This window comes from Typopeltis vanoorti, chromosome 17 (assembly GCF_054136105.1).
Source record: "Typopeltis vanoorti isolate ZY-2024b chromosome 17, IOZ_Tvanoo_1.0, whole genome shotgun sequence".
Lineage (NCBI taxonomy): Eukaryota > Metazoa > Arthropoda > Arachnida > Uropygi > Thelyphonidae > Typopeltis > Typopeltis vanoorti.
In genome coordinates this window covers 2,041,200-2,066,379 of record NC_143565.1, presented here as the reverse complement: position 1 = coordinate 2,066,379, position 25,180 = coordinate 2,041,200, and the positions used below count along the sequence as shown (strand labels likewise).

General features: G+C 44.3%; 1 protein-coding gene across 6 annotated transcripts in view; it reads right to left on the bottom strand.

The window, feature by feature from the left end:
* Nucleotides 1-24,958, bottom strand: part of LOC150097093 (monocyte to macrophage differentiation factor 2-like) — a 66,995-nt gene extending 42,037 nt beyond the window's left edge. For 2 of the 6 annotated variants that reach the window (XM_090407207.1, XM_090407212.1), the window contains exon 1: nt 9,995-10,092. In XM_090407207.1, the coding sequence (XP_090263333.1) occupies nt 9,995-10,059 (65 nt within the window). In that variant the 5' untranslated portion in view covers nt 10,060-10,092. Of the gene's footprint in view, nt 1-9,994; nt 10,093-16,109; nt 16,182-16,445; nt 16,803-24,774 lie in introns of those variants that run through there. The other 4 variants (XM_090407209.1, XM_090407210.1, XM_090407208.1 and 1 more) reach the window with 4 other exon arrangements.
* Nucleotides 24,959-25,180: the final 222 nt, after the last annotated feature.

Sequence of the window (25,180 nt, the reverse complement as noted above, 5' to 3'; positions counted from 1 at the left end):
GGGCGTCAGAATAGGGCCAATCAGTGACGTCCTCTCACCTCCCTCTGAGAAGTCTCCGACTGAAGGAGGAAGAGAAACAGTTCCGAGCACATCGCCAGAGTTTTAAGATAACAGAGGCACGTGCAGGGCAAGCGAAATGCTGCGGAGGAGAACCATCGACTCTTATTACGAGAACTGTCATCGACCTGCTGTGACCTCCTCCGCAGGTCTCGCCGTTCGCCTCATTTCGAGATAACTCGGAGTGCATTTGTTGCTTGCCTCGATGGAGGCTGCCGAGGAAATTCAGCGCAATCCAAAGAAAAATAAGGGACTTCTGGTGTATGGGGGGAGGGGGAGGGGAAGGTCTTTGCAGACACGTCTACAAGTCGCATCGTTCACCGAATGTGAAATGCATTTTGCGCTTACAACGCGCTACGAGGTTAGATTCCAGTTGGGCCGCAGTTCTTCGGCCGATCTGATCATTTATTGCTGTAAAACCCACCTCGCGGTAAAAGAGAGAGAGAAGATGAACGAAGAGACAGATTAATAGCAATTTTGAAGTCGCCACTTGGCAGATGTTTTGCTGGTTAGCTGCGTGCAGAAAATGTGAATCTGAAGAGCAACAGAAGCAGCGACGAAACGACTCGTCCAATCAGTGACGCAGCTGCTGCTAAACTGTGCCCGATTTCCCTCATTTATGAGCGAGTTTTCTTGAGTTTTTATCTCTTTGAGAGATCTCTGCGTTCGAAACGTGATTTGAACCCAACGCTTTCCAATCGCGGCTGCAATCCACAGCGACTAACGTAAAGAGGACCCACGAGGGTCGACAGCTCTGCACTGGAGACACTTGAGGAGATCTTATTTAGGTTAAAAGGAAAAGAACCGCCGAGTTTCGACTTCGTTTTAATCCTTTCAACCACGCCGCAGTATTTAAAATGAGGTTCGTAAATTGACCTTCGGTTTAAAACGCGTCATCCGTGAAATTTAGCAGCAGAAGAGCAGAAAAAACTTAAAAGAGCTGAACTGTAATCTAGAGCAGTGTTTCTCAAAGTGTGGTACGCGTACACCCTGGGGTACGCGAACGGTCGTTAGGGGGTACGTGGCAATTTTCGACTATGCATAATTAAAGGGGTCATTTTTTTTTTTTTTTTCAACAGACCGCGCGGTTAGCCTAGTGGCTTTGCGCTTCGCAACCATATGCTTGGGGAAGGAGTGTCCCAGGTTCGATTCCCGTTGTAGACGTGAGGAATTTGAGGATCTTCCTCCGGCATAGCCAAGTTAGCCGGTCTTGGGAGCGGTCAGTAGGGTTTTTTCCCGCCAGTTTATCTGGCGTTTTTCATCCCGTAAACAGGCAAACCGGCCCGTGAACATACACCTCGACAGTCAAAAATATATCCCCCACTCCCAGCGGCAGACCAGGCGATGGGTCGGTTGGGAGTAGTACTAACAAGAAGTCGCATCTAAAAAGTAACACGCGGACCCTGCATGAGAAGCGGGGATAACGCGTAGAAGAAGAAGAAGATTATATTTTTCAACAAACAGTGCAATTAGAGACAACCGGGATAAAACGGCACTAACTAATGACTCACATCTCCCCTCCAACAGAAACTGCTGTGTAGACCAAGCAAAACCATATGTTGGCGGTGGAACATATGGTTTTGCTTGACAGCACCCCCATCGTGAACTAAGAAATATATAGTGAATGTGTTTCAGATATTATGGAATTCGGTTGAAGAGAATTAGCATTTCAACTCAACTGTTGAAATGCTAATTTGTCTTTGGTTCGCGCGATCTTTTGTTAATACCGCACCAATCATATGCACTTCTTCATAGCTGCTCTACGTATCTCGAGTCTTGTAAATTACTGGTAATTTTTGCTCGAAATAATGGGAAAGAAGATGAAGCTATTTGGGAAGATGACTTTGACGGTGCACACAAAGAAACTGTCCTCGATGCCAAAAGTAGTGACAGCGAGCAGGAGCTTCTTGGTAAGTCACTCTATTTTCAGTTTTTTTCTGAAAACTTTAGTTTCCGAAAATTCCCGCACGTATCTTGCAACACGATTTTTTAGCTTTAATTTTGGGAAAAACGTTAGAGTTATATTCGAGTAAATACAGTATTGTTTTTTAGCTTTCAAATTCTTACGTGTGGATCATTGGTTAAAGATTGGATTTATTAAACCCCCAAAAGAGAGCAAATACAAGCAACAAGAAAACGTTGATTTTGCATCGGATCAAATGAAATCGATGAGAGTGTCGTCTGACATCTCTAGAAAACCAAAATTTAAAAATATATCATATTTTTTGTTTACATGAAAATATAAATTCAAATAAAATAGATGTTTAATTTTAATTAATATTTTCAATTAATTTATTAATTTTAATTAATTCATTTTTGAATTTAGGAATTAGTGAATTTATTTTTTAATTAATTAATTAGGGATACTTGGTAATAATGAAAATTTAAGAAGGGGTACGCGGATATCTGAAGTTTCAGAAACACTGATCTAGATCATGGGTTTCAAACTCGCGGGCGGCCCCGCCAAACGTTTGCCAATGAAAGTGATTACTACTTGTAGCCGCGTTGCATGCATTTCCTTTACACGCAGGCGAACCATTTCCCCCCACTATTTCTACCAGCCGATAATATACCTACTATCACGTGCCAGTGCGACGCCCACGGCTAGTCGTCGGTCTTGTTTGAACGGACTTGTTTGGTGTTCGTAACTGGAAATATTTCGCTTTCGGTGAACAAGAAAAATAAGTTTATTTACGTTACGCTTATTAATTTGCGCAGTTATTTAGTGTGTCTTGTAAGTTGATGTTCAAGAAAAAATATCAGTTTTTATTAAAACATTCAGCATGTCCCTATCGAAACCAAGTGATAGTAATAAACGAAAAATTGCTGACGAACATCGAAATTTCCAAGAAAAGTGGGAATTGGAGTATTTTGGCTGTGAAGTAAAAAATAAAATAATCCGCTTAATAATGTTATCAGTGGACCGAAGTTATACAACATCAATCGTCACTATGAACAACGTAAATCAAAATACGATAATTACGAGGGATTAACGAGACAAGAAAAGTCGAAAGAGCTGAAGTCGGGACTGAAGAAACAACAGTTCACTCAATTATCACCAGAAAGTGAAGAGGCGGTGCATGCAAGCTACGTCTTGTCGGAGTTGATAGCTAAACACTCGAAACCTTTTACTGAAGGTGATTTCATTAAGGAAGGTCGAATTGAAGCTGCGGAAATTATTTGTCCTAAAAAGATGAAGGCTTTTCAAACAATCTTCGTCTCGAAATACAGTTGCGGAAAGAATTACCGATTTGGACGACAATGTAAGTGTTCAGATCAAAGCAAAATCATCTAGTTTAGAAGCTTTTTGCATTGCCTCTGACGAGAGTACGGACATTGGGGGCGTAGCTCAATTAGCTGTGTTTCTTCGTGCTTACGACACGGATTTCAACATTTCTGCGGAATTATTGGAACCAATGCACAACACTAGTACAGGACAAGATATATTTAATTGCGTTTTTCAACTTCTGCAAAAATACAATCTACCTCTGCCAAAATTAACTTCTGTAGCTACAGATGGACCTCCTTCTATGACCGGAAAAAACAAATGGTTTCGTGGAATTACTGCAAAAAAAAAAAAAGTGAAATTTATGACGGATCCAAGATTCATCATACGCATTGCGTTATACATCAAGAAGTGTTATGCGCGAAAGTAATAAACATGGAAAACGTGTTGACATCTATCAAACACATCATTAATTTCGTAAAATCTGGAGGCTTAAATCAGCGACCGTTCTCTGCTTTCTTAAGTGAATTAGACAGCGAATATTCCGGTTTGTCCTACTATACCAAGGTACGTTGACTATCCCGCTCCAAGATTCTTAAACAATTCCGAGACTTGAAAGAAGAAATATGTCAGTTCTTAATAACTAAAATTCAAGACACAAGTCTGTTTGTTGGCACAGTGTGGATGCAAGATGTATCCTTCGTGGTTGATATAACAAAACACTTATATGATTTAAATTTAAAACTGCAAGGAAAAGATCAGATCATTACGAACGTGTGTGACCGAGTTAAGGCATTCAAATGTAAACTAGTTCTTTGGGAAAAGCCATTGAAAAGTGAAGATTTAACGCACTTTCCGACATGCAACACGAACAAATCAAGTTTAAGTGAAACTGCATCGGATCAAAAATACGCAGAAAAAACTGTAAGCCTCAGAACTGAATTTGAAACAAGGTTTGGGTTTAAAATTTTTGGAAGACAAGTTTTCTTTGTTTTCTTCGATTTTTTCAATAAATATTGAATCAGTACCTAATCGAATGCAAATGGAGGTAATCGAGATCGAGTGAGATTCAAATTTGAAGGCAAAATTCAGTGAAGTTGCCGTGCCTGGATTTCACAAATGTTTACCTGCCAGGTTGAAAAATACTCGAAAATTGAAATTCTATCCACGTTTGGAAGTACTTTTCGGTGTGAGCAGTTATTTCATGAAGGGAAATAAGATTTCCCTTCGTTAAATAAAGCGAACAAGATTTCCCCCAAAGCAGAAAAGATAGTAGCAGAGAAGAGATCCAAGTGTCAGGGAGAAAACATTCATTTTGTCTGTTCTTTTTCACTTTCCAAAATAAACCTGCGTTTTTATGAAAATTGAAGTTTTCGTTTTTTGCGGCCCGCATAAACTTAAACCTCGTTTATTTGGCCCGCGTTAGCCTTTGAGTTTGATATGTTTGATGTAGAGGCACAGCGGTGCTGGAAGAAATTCTTCGGCTGAATTTAAGGAAACAAGCGCACTCGGCGGTGCGAGGTGACCGCTCTCGTCCATTCGACCCATTTCGGTTTGAAATGCACTGGTCTGCCAGCAGAAGGCGCTGCATTATAGCAATGCAGAACGATCCATTTCGGATGAAACAACGGTGGGGATTTCGAACCGCACAATCGCCTTTCTCCGAGGCTGAAAGAGGAAGAGAAGCCCTCCTCTCGCCCTCGGCTGACGAAGCCTTGCTCGTGGCTTTCTGGAAAGTCCACGCTGCAGCACATTCGGAATTCATGCGCGGATTCAAAGGAAAGCGAGGAGCTTGTCGCGCAGCCAGAAAATTTCTCTCCCGCACTGCAGATTCACGAGCTCTGCCCTCGCACCAAACACCCCGCAGCACATCTTGCAACTGCAGGCAGGCCAAGAGTTGAGAGGAACCCTCGCGAGAGACCGAACGTGGAATTTAATGTTGTGCAACTTTCTCTGTACATATTAGCATGTGATTTTATTATATAATTATATTATAATAATATGTATATTACATGATTGTACATATGTGTATATAATGATGGTGCATTACATAACTTTTTGTGACTTTATGCATATCGTAACCTGGATGAGCTGTTGCTCTTACGTTACACACGTGATTGGTCAACATTTTGTACTTCAATATGAAGTTTAGAAGAAGAATAAAAAAAAAAACTCTTTTCAAGTTACCTCCTACAAGCGGTGGTGGCAGTACACCGAGTGGAGAAATTCATCTCCTGCCTAAATACATTCGCCAAGATCCATCCGGGATGCGAACTCGCAGCCTGTTGGTCGAAGAACTGCAGTAACATATTTTTGCAAAATGGAATCTTTTTTTTCTGTCGCTTTAATCACCAAATGGCTTTCAAATCTAAAAGTCACCCACTGGAAGTTTGATTGGGGATAAGATGACGGGAAGCCATCGAAGCTACGCATGCGCCGTGGCCTTTCTCACATTTGAAACGCTTCCTGAAATGGCGAGTGAGGGGGTTGTCGTAATCCGCGATGCGTTGTGTACGGTTGACAAGGGCTTCCTGCAATGAGTGCAATGCGACGTCATCCCCTGTTTTTGTTATTTATTTTTAAGAAATTTTTCCCCTGAGGATCCGACTAATTCGGCTTTTTTACAGAAAGAGATGCCTCCTGCGTTTAATCGTCTTAATTCTGCTCAAGGGATTAGGGAACGTCTCACGCCAGTGACGAATCCACCGAACAAAGAAGCGCTCGTTGGTTGAGCGATTGCTGTGCCCAAATGAAATCCGCACGCACGCACACACACTTGAGAATTTTGTAGTCCGTCTGCAAAACGAACAACACGAAATGCTGTTCGAGTAGGATTTAAACGTGAAATCAGAGAAGAAGGAACAAATTTGCATCAGCAAAATATCCCACTTAGAAACGACCCCACATTTGCGGATCCCCTCGTAAAAGCGCTGCAAATGAGAAGTTGTGCACCAACCTCGTATTTGGCGAAATGCGCTTTTTTATTTTTAACTCGTTTTATTAGAAAACAATCCAGAAATTACGTAATGTTTGCGGAAGAAGGCGGAAGGTGGTGGGGGGGGTTACCTTTGGCTGTGTTAAAAGAGAAAAGGGAGACAGAGCTGAAGAATTCAGTGAAAGCATTCTGAGGAATGTTAAACCCCTCAGAATTGCACTCCCAAGAGACTTCACAACTCCGTAAATCTTTTCCCCACTTGCGAAAACGAAATCAAAAACGTTACAGCTTAGCCTAAAAACAAACAAAACTTCAGGATACGATGGGATTAACACAAGCATTGGGAAAGAATGCCAAATGTACATTATGGAACCCCTGATGTACATTTTTAACTTATCGCTGATGACAGGCACGCTTCCATCAGTTATAAGAAAGCCGTAGTTGCACCTATTTACAAAAAGGGAAACAAAAATAACTTGAAATTTACAGACCGATCTCCCTTCTACCATTTTTTCGAAACTATAAAAAGGGAAATTGGTAAAAATTAGACTCGTGAAATTTTTGGACAAAAACAACTTCTTTCCAAAGACTCGATTTGGGTTCAGGCACAGAACGTGCTTTACCGAACCTCACACACACGGTTTGTACCTCCCTTGACGAACATAAGCTAACATTAGCAGTATTTTTATTGAGTTATCATCACTCATCATCACATTACATCATCATCTGCATATCATTACGTCTCATTCATTTAAATTTTCTTTCGAAATCATCAAATTGTAAATCGGTGACATCCTCTGTATAACCCAAGAGCACGAGCTCATCCGGGTTGCAACAATTGCAGGGCCGTAAATAATACACAAAACATTGACGATGTATGCGGAGAATAATTCAATATATTCCACATGTGTGCACGTGGAATAAGAGCAAAGCAGTTCGGTAATTACTCGAATATTTCGTGTTGGTTAATTTCTCTTTTGGTATCAATCAATCGGTTAATCACTTTTTATTCTAATAAACAAGTTTTCAATCTTATCTTCTTATAAAAAACCTAATCAACGTTTTGTAGCCAAATGGATGGAGTGTTGGTGTGTGAGTTCTTTTCGTGAAAAAATACTTTAAGCCCGCCTTTCTGCAGAAGTTTCTTTTCTAATACGTCTTCAGGAAAAGTAACGTCTTGTAATATGAAGTTATCTAAGTGGAAGGAGATTTCAATCGGGTAGATTTAGCATTCGCCGTGGTGTCTCTGTATCGAATGTGGGTTGAAATTAGCTTTGATTTATTTTGAAAAGCGATTAAAGGTGTGGTGTGATGTGTTCCTCCCAGCTTCCTCTACCGTACTGCATAACAGTTTGTATCCACGCGAAATATAAACGTCTTTAATAGTGTAACAGTTAAGAATCTCTTTAAGAAGACCCGAGAAAGCATCAATCTTGCTTTGTTGCAGACGTCTGAAATATGTGGTTTCCAGCTCAAGTTGCTGTCTATTTTCAATCCTTCGGTTGGTTGCAGTATTCACGTTTCAATCTCCACACCATTACTATTTGGATTAGTTTTACAATTCCAGTTATGTAGGAATATGTGGATAGAAAAACTGGTTTTACTGTGAGTTGTATTTTTGAGTTTAGAAGTTACAAATTTTTTTTCCAGCATCGAGAGCGAGTTTGCGCACATGAAACAGTCATCAGCGAGAGATTGAAGACTTTTTTTTTTTTTTTAAAGTAAACATTTTCTTAAAGCAGAATCTTTTTCTTCTGAAGAAAAGGATGAAAATAAAGTGCGGCAGCGATCTTTATGGTCCTCCTCGTTCTGTGAAGATTCGCGAATCGAACCACACCCTACGTTCCAAACACGCAAAAAGAAGAAACTTGCACTGGGCAGCGGCGGACCGCGCATGAGAGTGCCCCGAAATAATTTCCGCTGTTCAGAAAGTCACGGCCTTCGCTTAGAGCGCTGCAGTGTCCACCTAACGCCGCGCCATGCCCTTACGGCACTCTCAACCCGAACACGAACGGAAAATAAACAAAGGAAAACCAAAGGGCTCGATTTTAGCATTCGTTGCAGCAGTGCGGAGTACGGACGTCCTTGAATCGTCAGCTCCTCCTTCCCCCCGGCAAATGAGCGATGCCACTTGGAACTCTCCCGGTTTCGTTTTGTGTGCGGGGAACAAAGCCGCCTGGGGATTCTCGGCATTCCTTCGACGGCTGACGTCACTAATTCGAGAAACAGTTCACGTGCTCTGTCGACACTCCCCGATGTACGAAAAGGTGACATTAAACCGACTTAGAAAGAAATTCGTCACACGCAGCAATGAAGCACGGACGACACAGGACGGGGAGGCTTCCGCAGTGGGATTTGAGATTCTTCATCCCCTTAATTGCGGTGCGAGGGGGAAGAAGTGCTGACGCACGCTTGAAAGAGATGTTCCTCGCGTGGGTGGCGGGTTATAAAATCACACTGACCAGAGGAGAGAGAGAGGGGAAAAGACGCTCGAAACGAGGGTCCTTCGACGGAAACGAACAGAAAAAAAGAACTCTTCCGAGATGAGATCGAAGGGTCAGAACGAACCAAAACAGCGAATCGCAATGTCGTTGACTTCCTCGGAAATGATTGAGGGTTCGACCGAAACAGCACATGAGAAAGAAAGAGCCCTTGACGGTGACGGTCAAGGGCAGTCCCGTGCTCTTTCGAACATCATCAGAGAGGTCGCAGCCGAAGAAAGCGCTCGCAAAACTTGCTTTCGTTGAAGTTCACACGCCAGAACGATGCGATGCGGAAGGTCAAGAGGCGAATCAATACCGCTTCCGTTTTTAGAGCCCGAGGATTTATTTTGTTCGAAGCTTAGCTTCCGATTCGGAATCCTCATCTCGGAGATTATTTCTACTTTTAAAAGGTCATTTTGGCCATCGACAGTTGGTGCAGCTTCTGCCGCTGGCCACCCCGGTGAGATTATTCGAGTCCAAGCGGTGCAGTTCCCATTCATCACGCTGCGCTACATAAGAATGGACAGAGCCACCCACGTATTTGTGTCCGCGTGTTAACAGATGGCGCGGGATGCTCCAGCACCTAAAAAAAACAGAATTCGTTTAAAACGACCTTCACGCAAATGCCGTTTTACGAATGAAAGTTTTTCGCCACAAAAAGATTTTTACGGAATGAAAAGCTCGCTTTTCATTCGAGGAAAACGAAAGAAACTTTTTGAATCGGAAAGCACGAAGATGAGTCGTGGATGTCCGAGGGATCGCTTGGAACGCGTTTGTTGCTGGTGGAAGGATGTGACGGTTCAGGGGACACCAGGGGAGGCACAAGAACTAAGACAGCTCCTTCCCACCCCCGTCTCGAGAGGAACCCGCTTCATTTCGAAATGAAATTATTTTTGGAAGCGGTTACAATTTCCGTCTGTGAAAATACCGCGAACAGAATCTCTTTCTCCCCCCCCCCCCAGCAAATATGAATTTCTCTACGAGGGATACGAAGACGGCATCAAAGAGACGGTCTTACCGTTCAATGAACTTAGCACCGGAAATTTTGATTCCTTTCGTCGATCCGCAATTAAGGGGCTGATCTCACACGGATCTGTCCGAGTCAGCGCGTTTTAGACAGTCGCGACGCTCTCTTTAACAAAAGGCCCGTTCCGAGTGTCTATCTTAGCTCTCTTTATACTTCCAAAAAAATTTAAGGACTATTAAAGGTTGATCGAATATTTTCAGTCATTCGCATCAGGCGCCCTTCCTCCCCACCCCTTAAGTAAAACAGAAACGAAAGTGGTTCCGTACCTGCACTTGGCGAGGGACCCGAGGCAGCGCCAGCCGTCCAACTTGCACCACTGGAAGCGCCACATGTCTTGCCCGCAGCACGGCTGGCAGGGAAACTGAATGAGCGCGCTCCGTGGTCTCGCTCGCATCGCACGCGCTAAGTGAGGTCACGTGAATACCGGAGCCATTCTCGGCTTGGCGAAGGTGACGATGGGAACGTCACTCACGCGAGCCGAAAGGACAAGGTTCAGTTCTTATAGCGGAGTTCGTCGAGTGCTTCTTCGACAACTTACTCTCGGAAAGGGGGATCGTCTTAAACGACGCCTTTGAGTCCTCCCTCCGCCGAATTCTTAAGTGGCCTCGTACTAGTTCGGATCGGAAAGCGGCGATTGAAGGTCTACCGAGAACCTTTCGTGGAAAGGTTCTCGGTAAACTCGTGGTGCATTCGTACCGAGGGTGGGCTGAGGGGTTTTCCTCCTTTTTATCAATTTCATATTTTTTTATTTATTTTTCCGTAGTCCTTCTCCACAGACCAAACGTGGAACTTTTTCAGCCACTTCAGGCCTTCCATAAGCGGGGCGGGGAATCTCTCATCGGACAATGACGTTCATCTGCTACCTGAAGACAATTAGGTCGGAGATGGACCCGCCACCTGTTGGTTGGAGAGAGCCAACGAGGCATTTCTTTTGTCTTCTTTGCAAACGCACGCGGTGATTCCTCGGAGGTTTCAGCGAGTGCATTCCCGTTGGCAGAAGCGATTCGAGTCACGTGAAAGTGCACGTGCTTGGAAACGGTTTTAAGATGGGCGTGTTTTCGATCGTTTTCCCACGCCTCACTTTTGCACGTGCTCTTCAAGCCATTCCAGCAGCTTTCGCCGCGCTTGTTTCTGGTCGAAGTGCTTCCCGGTAAGAATTCGAACTTCTTACCAGGAAGAGATAAGAAATCTCACTCGCAGCGTCTTTCCTCGTAGACTCGAAATTTACATTCCGAAAGAGTTTTCCACTGGAGTGATTCGTTCCTTCGGAAAACCGACGACTCGGCTCGGCACAGCACCAACGCAGTGCTGAGGATGGCCTCAGAGAATCCGCTGCGCACTCAGGATGTCTGAGGAAAGGGCTGCCATCGTGGAAAATGAATTAAGGGGGGGGGGGAAGCTGTTTTGGACGCACATCTCCTGAAGGGTGCAACGGTGTAAGAGAAAATGCTTCACGATTTAAGATGGAATCCATCGTGGCGATTTAAAAGTAATTTTGCGTTAACGCTGGCGGTGCACGGAGGAGCATTTTCTAATCATCGCTGCTGCTTTCGGGACAGCAGGATAACGACCGAACGCAAAAATGAGGCCCAAAAAATAAATAAATAAATAAATAAAATAAATAAAAAAAATCCAATACGCGAGAACATCGAGCAGAGACAGTTGATCAGCATCGACACATTTCTGCCTCCGCTGCATGTTAAAAAGTGGCCTCGTGAAAAGCTTCGAAACATTTTGCACGCACAAAAACAGCTGCATTGGGCGTGCTTGATTGAAACATTCCAAAAATATTAAAATCCAAAAGCTAAAGAAGATGCGTTTAATTCTTCAAATTAAGAAAGTATCAAAACGTGAACGACTCAAAAACGTTCTTCACGAGTAGCATAAGATGTCCTCGCTGAACACTGACGTCGCTCTCGAGCGGACTTCTTTTCTAAAAATCTTTGCCTCTGAGCGAGAAGAACGGAAAAGATTCCACACAAAATGGAAGAACATCAGCGCACGAGAATGTTGGCTTATCCAAAGAGATACAAAAAGTGTGTTTTTACATTTCTCACTCATCCTGATTTGTACTCGTTTATCATCGCATTTTAAAAAAATTCGTAAAATATTTGAATTTTCGCTGTTTTTAACACGAAATTAAACTTTAGAAACGTATTTTTATATTTTCGCGATCATCAGCAGTTTCACGTGACCCATTATCAGAGGAAAAGAGAAGAAGGAGAAAAAACTCTTTCGTTAACAGTTTTCCCCCGTGGAGGTGCAACTGCGTTGATTGGGGTCACGAGAACAGAGGGCAGAGACGATCACTGCCGGAAAAGAAGTAGCGGCCACGTAACTTTTTTTGATTTCTCCCCATTGTCACGCGATCAAAAGCACTCCAAGAAGCTTCCGCCGTTTACGGACGAGCTCTGATAAGAAGCGATGAGGAAACCGAGAGGTGAGTCATCGCCACGCGCACGCAGAAACAGACTCGAGCGATTTGGCTCGAGAAGGAGTTTTACTCGGAGAAAGAGTCGTCTGGCCATTAAGTACCGGAGGAGCTCGTGTGATCAGATTGACGGGCTTCTGTGCTGCGTGCATCTTATAGGTTGGTTTGTCCGCTGTTGCACAGACGAACTGCATCTTAAAAACATGCGTTGATTTTGAACTCGTTCACCGGAAGGCGTTTGTATAAACATTCGTACTTTTCAAACTTTACCATTCTGAGGACGACGAAGGCGTTCCTTCCTTGCATAAATCATCGACGCGCCCTCCCGACGAAAGGTTGTCGGAGCCAATCACCACGGACGAGTTAAGGGTTAGAAATCCAAATATTTAAGACACCCCAAGCCGGCAATAAGCAGGGCGGAGGTCTCGTACCAGGAAATGAAATTCATCCGCCACCTGAAGATAATCCCAACATCCGAGTCTGGATTCGAATCCGCAGCCTGTTGGGCGTAGATCGGATCAGTAACCCACTCGGCAGACCACATAAAGGCGACTCCGTTATGAAATTGATAATCACAACAGCAATAGTTTTACGTGTGTGTGTGTGTGTGTGTGTGTGTGTGTGTGATGGAGCACGTGACAAACAGTCGGTGGTTGTGTTGCAAGTGGAGCAGCCGAACAAAAAAAAAAAAAAAAAAAAAAGAAAGCCCGACCATTAAGAAATATTTCGCTGAATAGCTCATTATTCAAATGCAGGAAGATTTTGTGAACGTATTTCTGTTATCGTTCTATAACGCAAAGACGGGAAATAATATCCCAGCGCCATCTAGTGAAGCAGGAAATTATCTTTCGTTTTCTCTTCTTTCTACTCATACATTATCATGAGTGTTATAAAAACATTACAAAAACGAAAGTCGGTAAAAAATGACATTCAGTGCCATCTATCGGTGGTGGTGAACTATCGCGAGCATATCCATTTGTATGAATAGCAAACGACTTCAATCATAATTACGACTTATGTAAATGCAAAGTTAACCACAAAAAAGAAAGAAAAAAAATCTCTTGAGGGATAGTCAAGAGTTTTTGTTATTGTTATCTTCTTTTCTTTGGCACGTTTTATTTCCTTTTCTTATTCCCCCCCCCCCCAACAATTACGAAAATGCATTTTTGCTGTAGGATTTCTTAAACATATCGTATCACGTTAGCCTTATGTTCCCTATGTGAAGGGAAGTCGGTAATCACTCTCCATCCTTCTAGCTTTCACTGATAGTGAGTGCAAACTATCAATGAACCACAGCGTTTGGGGAAGAGAGAGAGAGAGAGAGTATGACAGACAATTGTCGCCATCTCCTGGTCCTAAACCCTAACCTTTGTATTATTGTCTGCAATAAACCTAGTTTAGATGCAAGATTCACAACCCGAGTTTCATGAAGGGAAAAAAAAAGAAAAACAAAAGAAATTCGACCACCACGGAATGTCCGAAGAAAGGTCCAGAAAAAGTTCGTTTAGGTGGTGACAGGAATCGAACCTGTATAGTGAATATTTCCCCACGGCTGTACAAAAGTATTTGCAGGATTTCTTTCCATTAAAAAATATTTTACGGTATCAACGGGAAAAATTCTTTCATTCTTAAGCGTTTCTTATAGACAGCCTTATTTTTATTTTGAGCCTCCGCAGCTGCCTCGGGTCGTTATGATGATGCCATTTGGTCGAAAAGATATTGGTTCAGACCTTGTCTTAGACGCAAGGAATATTTTGGTTTAACAGGGCTAGTTAAGGTAATGGAAAGCAATGATTCTTACGGGTCATTGGTCTTAAAAGGTCCGGAGGAGACCGATGAAGAAGGAGAAGGACTTCATTAGTGTCCACGTGCATGCATTTGGTTTCTTAATGTTTCTTCAAGACATTTTTGTGGTTCCAAGCAGCTGACGTTGTCCACATCCCGCTGATCCAAAGAGTGAAGTCACGTTCAAATCCCGAATTCGCAAAAGGCACGTTCGGAATCTGATTGAAACCACTGCCCCTCCCTTTTAGATTGGGGGTGTGCAGTTATTTTCGAGCACCGAACTTTCGATGGTTCCAAGGAGGAGATTTCGCCGGTTGAAAATGCGCGATTCGCTGTTTTCGCCACGAAATGCTTTGCAACAATTCAGGGCAGACGAAGACCGCGGTGCACGGAATATGCTGCAGACAGTTTGAAGCTGAGTGTGGGTGGGGATTTGAACGACGTGAAACCTCCAAAACTACGAGAATCATTCGCTAGTCCGCACCGGGATTTTCCTAATGAAGCCGTAAACCTGCTCGTCGTCAAACTCGTGGTGGGTCGCAATGTTTCGAAAGCGAGAAGCCGAAAATGTGTTTTGGCGCGATCGATAAAACGCCGTAAAATAGCCAAAACTCCTTTCGCATTTTCTGTTTCGGACTTCGTCAAAGCACAAACGGGTGTGTCTCATGCGATTGCTGAGCCAGCGTCAATGAGACACATCGCGAATGATTTCAGCGATCCTTCCGCCATTTTTCGCGAAGGGCGTTTCCTGGCAACGACTGAGCTTTGCTTATCTCTCTAAACACGCAAGCTGCACCTGTCCTCCCCCCCCCCCCCCCGCTTCGGAGACACGCAAACGTCGTTTGAAGCGTTTCGAGGATTTGGTCCTCGTTTTGCCTTCTGGAGAAAAATGAAAATACGAGGGAGGAAATGGAGCTCGCGCTTGGAACCCCGTCAAGAGGAAGACGAGGAATTCTCGAAGGTCGGGCGTAAGGAGGGCTAAAAATACACCCGAGTGACGCGAAAGAAAATCTCCATTCGCGGTCGGACTGAAGGCAACAAAGAAAGGAATGAGTTCGTGTTCGGGATGACGTCAGCCGCAGGCATGGAAACACAGCGGGGGGGGGGAACGAAGCGAAGCAACCACACGCTGAGTAAGAGGAGACTTGATGATCGCCCCGATATCCCTCCGACTTCGTGAAACGCAGGGGATATGTGGTGGATATTAAGGGAGTGTCGCTTTAGTTGATTCCGCATCCCCCTTTGTTTCTCGCTTTGTCTGACCTTCTTCCTCACACACGTCGTGTGAATGAGCCACATGGTGCTGCCACCTAGCGGTCTCAATCCAATATCCTCCAAAAATCCTTTTCAGGTTTATTTCGCCCAAAGGCAGCCATCGACAAACCACCCGAAAAAGAATTCTTACAAGGTGCGTCGACATTTTCCGGAGGTTTTATTTTGAGATTGAGGACACCGCTAGACAGAGAGGCAGTCGTGGATGGGTCCGGAACAATGCAGTTGGTCTCAGACGTTTCCACGAGAACGATCGAGCCTCCTTGCCCAACTGAGCACGCGACCAAGTGGCTTGTGGCCGTGCTTGCCGTCCTCGTTTCTTTTCGCAGATGCATCGCGTACGCACTCCTGCTCTTTGCCCTCCCCACCCACTCGAAACCAACTTTAAAGAGAGAGGGGAACGGGTTTGCGATCACGTTGCATCGCCGCAGATTTCTTCGCGGATGCCCCCTCTGGCACGCATCCGCGATTGGTCGTCGAATATCCGAGCGAAACAAAACCCCGAAGTAATTTGAAGCTCCGAGGGCCCCCTCCCTCCATTCGATCGCCATTCAGTTCGCTTCGTTTCCAAGTGGTGAAGTCATCGGCTTGGCACGCAGGCGACTAACTGATGTCATACTTGTTGGCGCCAGGAAAAACCAATTCAGGGGTTCTCGAGGAGGGGGGAAGAACGAGAAACGACACAAACCGACATTTTCGGGAGGAATAAAGGGGAGGGAGGAGGATTAATGTATGGGTACAAAGGCAATGGAGAACGTGCGGAGTGTGGGGCATCTGGCGATAAGCGGGGGGGGGGGGAGAAGAATCCTCCGTTGAAAGAACTTTGTACGAAGGGATGGATGGTCACTGGGCGCACGGAATTTTATGTTGGGAGAAAGGAGTGTGGAACTCACCCCATTTCCGTCACTGTCGATGCTGACTTGTAGGACAGCAGAGGGCGAAGGAGATTCTAAACACAAAGAAACGCCGACTTGCTGATTATCCCCGGTGGTGTGTGCGGCGAGAGAGAGGTGAGAAAACGACTGCATATAGACATAATAGACGCCTTTAAAAACAATACATGTTCGTACTTGGAGGTCAAAGGTCGCTAGATTGCCATCCTGCAATGAAATGCATTTAAAAACTTAAATTCAATGAATTCAATTTGCGCGAGCATTTTATTTTACGGAAAGTCATCTCCCCCCTGCACCTGCGGCTTACTATTTCAGTACGAATGTGGCTTGACTCACCTGCATGCGGCCTGAAGGAGGCCGAGTCCGACCGTTTCCCAAATCGCCATCTGAATGGTGTCGTTCCGTGCTCGCAAGGGTCTTCTTGATCGGCATGTCTCTCTGCTGAACCGCGGCCCTGCAGGTCAGCTCCTCGTCGCCATCGTCAAAGAACAACGACCGAATTCACCGACTGGCCATAGTCGTCCGTTGCTCGGAATGAACGTCGCTCATTGGTCGTCGGAGCAGCTGCCTCGCGGTCTGTGCGAAAACCGTTAATGACACCCGACACGCTGATGACGGGGAACGAGCAAGTCCACTCCACCAACACGCAGCTTCATCCGTGCCTTCCCGCAGCGCCGTCGGATCGATGGAACTGATCTGCGGGGAGAGGGAACACTTTCGGAGAAGGGGAGGTGGGAAGTCGGGAGAGCCGAAGAGCTGCTGAAGAAGGGTGGGCAGATGCGCGAGCTTACGAGACCGACGATGGGAAGGAAGGAAAGATGCCGAGGAGAAAGCGAGAGAAGCGGAGCTGGCGATCCCATTCGCGATTTCGATCCAACATCAGCTTCTTGTTGGTAAGAGTTCGAACAGTAACTCTGAACGTCCCCCCCCCCACGTTTCCACCCTCTCGTTGAGTCGGAGTTGAAATCTCTCCGGGTAGGTGCGCTTCAAACTTCGGGATTTTCTTCTTTTTTTTTTTTTTTGCCATTAGCAGAGCCCCGAACTTCCCTCTTAGGAGATGTCTTCCAATTCCGACATTACTCGTGAGGACGAAACTCGAAGTTCAGATAAGAAAGGCGTGCTTTGGGTATCGGCCTGTGTTTGAAGGAACCCGCAACTTACTGACCTCAAGAACAGCTTTAGAACTTTTTAGTTAGAGAAGACCGAGAGAGGGAAAGGAAAGGAGGTCCTCTCGAGAGACGCTTCTCGCGCACGACCCGTTCCTATTAAACCGTCAGCAGAAATTTCTGCGTCTGTTTTGGAACGTGCGTTGTGCAGTTTCCGGAAACCCTCGCTGAGCGGATGCTGACTTCTGTATGTCTTGAGCCGCGCTGCAGGACCTGCTGATAAAAAAGAACTGCTGGCGGCCATCGGGGTGGCTTCAAATTAAGAACTTCTGCGATTTGGACAGCGATTGATGCAGCAAGATCGGTTTCACCCCTCCCCACAGGACGGCCATTCAGCTCCACAATCGCGCTTCGACAGCTGTGCCAGAGTCACGTGATGTGATTTGTCGTTCGTTCGTCGCGCACGGCGAACGGATGACGCAATCAATATCGTGACTAACAAAGTCACCGACCTTTCGGCTTCGACAAAGCGCAGCGGTTACACACCGACTGATCTGTCGTAGTTCGGTCCACTGCTTCGCAGGGAGAGGGATCTGGAACGGAGCGCAACTGACGTAACGATCACAACCTCGACCGTTCACCTGAGTTTGCGAAATTTGTCGCACGAAGCTTTCATTTGAGCTGCGGGGGTTGCACCGCAATCCAACGCGAACGACTTCTTTTCTTGAGGTAAAGCGCATGAAATTATGTCGATGTACAGGAGGAGGGGCGCGTGGGGTCGACGTGCGGAAAAATAGATTGATCCCGGGAAAGGCTGAAAACAAGCGTTTTATTTTTTCAAACCGGCCGTAAATAAGCACGAGAGGTCCAAAGACCTCTGACCCGGCAGTACCGCATGTGGCCAAATGAAAGGAAGAGGAGGGGGGGGGGGGGTGAGAATGTGATTATAAAGACGTCCGAAAATACGCTACACGACTTCGGCCTATTCGGGATTGTCGTTAAAAAAGCCGAATTTTTAATAATCTTGGAATGGAAGTCTTCGGTGAAAGAAAAGTCTTCTGTCAGGTTCGTTCTCCGCCTGTTCGGGGGTTTGCTGTGAAGTCAGTTCGTCGTTTGAGACGCACACACAAATCGACGTGATGCTTATTTAGTGGAAGGTGGAGGGGGGAGAAGGCAGTGAAAAAAAAAAGCGAAGTGAGGTCGTAATTTCGTTACCGGATTGCTGTTCATGCAATTAGTAATACACGACCTCAAACAGAGTCCGTCGCCCAAATGCCTTGCAGTTTGTTTTTTTTTCGGTCCAAACTGAAATTTGAATCGAAGATTTAATTTCGGTCGCACGAAGATTTTTTGTGAAAAGTTCGTCGTTGGTCGCTCTAATTAAAAGCCGTCTTCATCGATTTTCGTGCGGTGCATCGCGAGCCTAATATTTCCGGTGTTGCAGGTGAACATCGCTGATCAGCCGAGAGAAAATTCAACCGAGTGCGAGCTGAGAATATTTCTTTAAGAAGCCTTTCGCTTAACGCCGACCTGCTGTGCGCAACCTTTTTCATCTTCGTCTCCAAAACAAGCGAGGAAATAAACCCACGAGCGACTTCCTTCTGTCTCTTCGGCTGCAAATAACAACAGAGGCTTCACTCCGCCTTATTTTGAGGTTTGCCCTAATTCTATCTTGGGAGTGAAGGTCGCGAACTTGCGGAAATATTCCCGTTATCGTATGAGGTTTTAAATTTCCCGTTTCGCCAGTCTGATTTCCCTATCGCCAATGGCGCTTTGGTTCCACACACACACACACACACACACACACACACACACACACACACACACACACACACACACACACACACACAAGAGAAGTGGTTGCAAAGCCCACAACACATCAGCGCCGCGGGTGGAGACAACAAGAAACAGAAACACGCCATTCTGGGAAATCCTTTCGATTTCGACGGTCTGATCCTGCAGTGACCTTTGATCAGACCTTTCGTTAAGAGATTCTCCGATTTTCGTTAATCCTACTTGAATTTCGTCAACTTCTTCCCGTCAACTTTTACGGCTTTCACAACGCGATTGAATCGTGAGTCGAACGCAACGCAAATTCTTCGCTAAGCAGGCCATCAAGAGCGCTTTTCTGCGTCGGATCTTCCGCGAATTGCCCGCAAGCCCCCTTCGTTCCGCAAGCCCCCTTCCCATTGCCAAGTGATCCTCTTCGATCCGCCTCGAAATTTTCCTTCTGGGGATTTCCGCCAAGCGTTTTGAATCGATGCTCGTTTTTCCTTTTTTTTTTTTTTTTTTTTTTTAGCAGTTTCACTTCCGCTAGGTGGAGCTGATTTTCAAACATTCTCTCGAAAAGAGGCGAAAGCATTTTTGGGAAGATTTCGTGAAATTTAAAGTTCGACCGTTTTTTAAGTAGAAAAGTCTCCGCGTGGAATTTAAATTCGGTTTCATCTTGGACAAATTCGAGTCTTTCACACAGTCACTCGTGAGAATTTTTTTTTTTTTTTAAATTAATCGGTTGATGCTGTCCAAGCATTTTGCGATTTTATTTCGTTTAATCCCCTGAAATTTCCGTGTGGGATTTTTCCCTTCTTCATTTTCTTCACTTTTTTTTTGATGCCTTCAGTCCTAATTCTGGCTTTCATTAATTTCGATTCCTGTTTCTGAAGGAAAATGAATCGCAATGGAAACAACTCGAAGGACATCTCCAAAGTGCTTTTATTTTCGCCTTCGGATGCGGCAGTGTCTCGAGATTGCACTATTCATTCCGGACGCTGCAGCGCATGCGTCGCTGTAGCCAACTAACAAGTTTCCGAAAGACTTTTCTTTCGGAGTATTTCATTCTGTTCTGCAATTGAAATCCACATTTCACACAATACAGAGATATATGATGTCGTGATGCACACACACACACACACACAAAAGCCATTTTGAAAGTTCGTGAATCGAAACATTTTCTGGAAAATATATCCGTAAATTACGTGGACAGTGCCGGAGAACTGCGATCAATAATGAACTCTGCGATCCTTAACAAAAAATTCACGAGAAGAAGACAGAAGAACAATCTGTAGAGATAATGATGATGATACTCGCACCATTTTCTGGTAATTTCGAAAAAGGAAAACAAATGAGATGGAAACCATCTGGCGAAAAGGAGCGCGAGGAGAGCAGAAGGAAAAGTTCCTTTTCCAAGGAAACAGTATTGGAAATCGAAGCCGATTGACGGAGGACATCATCTGAGGACTCAGCATGCTAATGAAGAAGTGAGGAACAAATCAGCAAAACAAGCAGCAAAAGTTCTCGGGAAAAAAAAATCGGCAGGATCAGATGGAATCGGTAAATGCTAATGAATTAGCAGACATGGAAACTAATCGAGGAGTTCAACGGGGATGCGCCTTTCTGCTTAATATAATGACGGAGAAACCCACAATAACTTCCGGAACGGGCATCGATCAGCAGAACACTTCTTAGCAGATGATCAAGCAGCCATACAAAAATTCGAAGACCTGCTTGCCATTCGCGACAACAACAGCGAAGCAACTTACGGATTTTATTGAATAAAATTAAAACTGCGGCATGTGAGGGTAAATATCCCGCAAGAACCAAAAGGAGTAGGTGAAAGCCCAACTGTAGAACAAGCGACGATTTTCAATAATCAGATGTAACGAAAGCAAAACAAGATCAAAACAAAAAACTTCATAATTTTATATGGCAACACCAACATTAATACTATTATGAACAACTCCAAGAAGTCCCTGGACTAATCGAGGGAGACCCTAAATATCATGTGAAGAACGATTCAGCATTTGCACAGCATTTATCACACTTTGCTTACAACTCAGTCCCAGTCATGGCACCCTCAACTGACTCAGGCTGCTCATTCCCCACGTTCACCACTCTCCAAGCAAGAAGACTAGTTCTAACACCTTGGATCCTTTCCACCTTTTCGTCATTGCGAAGAAACCCTGGCATCCAGAGTTTCTGCAAGCAGTAATCAAGATGGGGTCTTATCGAGGCTTGAAAAAGAGGAACAATAACCTGTTTGTCTCTGCTCATCAAAGTATTCTTCAGTAACTAAGTGATCTGATGAGCTGATTTAGCCACTTTTGCAATGTGCTTCCCCCCCAAACTTCAACTCCCTACCACCAACACTCCCAAATCCCTGGCCTCATCAATCTCCTGGAGTACAGTTCCACCAATGTGGTATACTGCTGCTAATCTTTTCACCCCAAAATGCATAACCTTACATTTTGCCACATTAAATTGGCATCCATTCTCCTTAGCCCAGTCCTCCAAACTATCCAAATCACCTGAAAAATTTTGACATCTTCTGCATTCATTCACTATTGCTCTACCCAACTTTGCATCATCAGTAAACAAGTGAAACACTTCCTCTCAGATCCTTACCTATATCATTGATGAACAAATTGAAAAGCAGTGGTTCAAGAACAGAACCCTGTGGCACACCACAGTAACAGGCCTTCTTTTGGGATCTCCTCCTGAATACACTACTCTCTGATATCTCTCTATGAACCACTCTCCTATCCACCTCACTAACTCTGTATCCATCCCCATGGGCCGCAGTTTACTGATTACAATTCCAAGCGGTAAAATTTCAGCTTTTACGGTATTATAAAACGTGAGCAAGTTATTGAGGCATGACCTACCCATTACAAAACCATGCTTGCCCCCCCCATAAAGTATCCCATTTCTAACTATCCATTCCTGTATTTTCTCTGGAGGTATCAAATAATAATAATAATAATAATAACTAACCAATGCCAAAAATTGTTCCGCATACTCCTGGAATTCGTGTACATAAAGTGCAAAAGCCTCTTCGACTCATCGCTCCCCTGATGCTTTACACTAACTATCCCATTCTGGTTTGTTACCATTGGTACTAACTTAGGCATATTATGCACATTCTTACACCGAACTGCCCCATTAATGTCTGCATATCCACTCGACTGCCCCCCCCCATTAGTTTCCCTGATTCTGCACATCCACTTTCACTTCATTCAACAATACTTTTCCAGTCTCCGAACCAAATCCATTCAGATGCAAACCGTCCTTCTTGTACAAGTCCTTTCGCCCGTCAAACTCACTCCACATCACTCCTCCTGCCTCTAACCTACTCATCGACTCTTGCGCAATTACGGCCCTCCTTCTCAGCTCCACTTTGTCATACCCCGCAACAGGCTCACTAGCTTAATTCTCTCACTCTTTCCTTTTGCTACTCCCAGTAATTCTTTCCTGTCGTCCCTCATGCCACACTTTTCTCCTTTTGAATCATTCGTTCCATCCAGTACGGTCGTCTGCTTCACTTTATCGTCTTGGCTCTGACAGCCTCGCTTACATCATTAATTTTTGCACCCTCTTTTGATTGGATCGCCGCACAAGACTCGCTCCTTGATTTTTCCTTCTCTCTTAGTGAAGCCTCATCCTCTCATCTCGCACTTCTTTCTTCCCGACATCAGCTGATCCATTGACAGATGTTTCTGTATTTGTTGCATCTCCCGCTATGTCACTTCTCGTAACCGAGCTGTCTCCCTCACAGCAACTTTTCGTTCTTCCCATCTGTCATACTAGTGCTCTCTTGATCAACACTTTTACTCCTTCTCTCTCTCTCTCTCTCTCTCAATCGCGTCACTTTTACCCTCTCTTTCAATCCCATGTGCTGTTACATCACACACATTTTCCGTCCACCGCTTCATTCTCGCGACCTGACCTGCACTTTTGACCCTGCTTTCATACCATTTTCGACACACTTTCCCACCACTACCCCCTTTGAAACCAAATCCCATTTACCATTGGTAATGCGTGCATCCACGAAGTCCCTTTCAGAAATTCTTTGACGCCTTGGACGCCATTGTCATCGGTGCCACGCGATACACTACGTAACTTGCGTGCAAAAGTCTCTATTGACTATGTTTGAAACACCACTTTTAACTTAAATCTAAGTAACCCCACAATGCAGTTTAATTCTAACACAATTTTAACTATTATTATTATTATTTAATTAAACAACTTTTAGCTTTCGGAGCTCTCTAAATACAGTCTTACCATCATGTGGTCATTATACGGTTCAGAATGTTGGAGAGAAAGAGAGAAGATGAAAATCGAATACAAACAGGCGAAATGAAATTTCTTAAAGCAGTTAAGGGATGCATAAGAATGGACACATACTAAAGAAAATTAGCCCTAAACGAAACAACGATATCTAATATTCGAACGTTCCTGTTCATTTTTTACAGATTGAGCACTTGAATAATTTTAAAACCAATTTAAGTCGTATTCTATCGCCTCCACTTTTCTTATTAAAATTTCATTGGGTCTTCGTGCACATTCAGAATCCTGTTGCAGTCATCAAGCGAAAAACAATTGTTGAGTGCAGTAAAGAATGTTTGAGGTGCTAAACTTTGGTCTAAACTCTTTTTTTTTTTTAAAAAAAAGAAAAAGAAAAAGAGGCCTTTTATCAATTTCTCTAATACGAGGTGTGGCTATTAAATAACGAGACTGGTTGCAAAAATGTGCTTCATTATTACAATTGTTCAACTTAATTGTTATCCCCCCCCAACACACTCCCCCCCCCTATCTATGCGCCGTTGCATACGAATTTTCCATGGTTGGAAGCACTGTTGCAAGTCATAAGATGTTATCTGCTCCAGTAGCGCTGCCGTTTTCTCCTTCACCTCATCCACTGACTGAAAATGGGTGCCCTTCAATGCGGATTTCAATTTAGAAAAAGGTAAAAGTCGCATGGAGTCCAGAAACGAAGAGACAATCGATGCACTGGAAAACTCCCACGTCACCGAGAATGAAAAAAGCAATGATGAGCAAGTCAAAACTGAAGGCAATGCTGATCGTTTTTATTTATTTATTTTAATATCAATGGCGTGGTAATGGTTGAATGAGTACCAGAGGGTCACACAGTTAGTTAATCAATATTATTACTTCGAAGTTCTGGCCAAGCTGAGAGAACGAGTGAGAAAGAAAAGACCCAATCTGTGAAAGAACGCTTGGTTCTCTATCAGAACAACGCTCCAGCCCACAGTGCACTCTGAAAAGCAGTATCTAGCTGATAAGAAGATCCGAGTGTTGGACCTTCAACTTTACTCGCCGGACATAGCTCCATGCGACTTTTGCCTTTTACCAAAGTTGAAATCCGCATTGAAGGGCACCCATTTTCAGTCAGTGGATGAGGTGAAGGAGAAAACGGCAGCGCTACTGGAGCAGATAACACCCGATGACTTGCAGCACTGCTTCCAACCATGGAAAATTCGTATGCAACGGCGCATAGATAGGGGGGGGAGTGTGTTGGGGGGGATAACAATTAAGTTGAACAATTGTAATAATGAAGCACATTTTTGCAACCAGTCTCGTATTTATTATCCACACCTCGTATTTCCGAAAAAAAGAAAACCGACCAGCGAGAGAGAGATCGCTGTATAAGTTTTTAATCGTTTTCATTTCTCTTTTAATAAAGTGATAGAATTAGGGAACCAACAAAAAGATTAAAAATGAATGCAATTAACGAATAAATGTAAATTAAAAATAAACGTAACCTTCTTAAAAACATCAGCGACAAACATGCAGGAAGAGTTCAGCATCGTCTACCTGACATTCTTCGACAACGTTGCCGTTAATGCCGTCATATCCTTCAGGTCGTAGCTGCGTTGAGGTTGGCCCGTGTAACACTTTTGATTTCGTTCTCACAAGCGGATTTCATTTTAATACATGAGATGTGTGTGTGTGTAGGGGGGGGGAGAGTGACTCCTCAACTCGCCGGGGAAAGAAGCAGTTTCCCCCTAATATGCCCATTTCTATTGAAACAGACAAATCCTGTTCGGACGATAATTCTTCGTTCTGTCCTTCGACCACAGTTTATTTCTTACACTCTTTCTTTTCCAAGTTTATTTTCACGAAGCACACCCTCGAACCAGATGGCTTCGTCGTGTGCTTGCGTTTTAC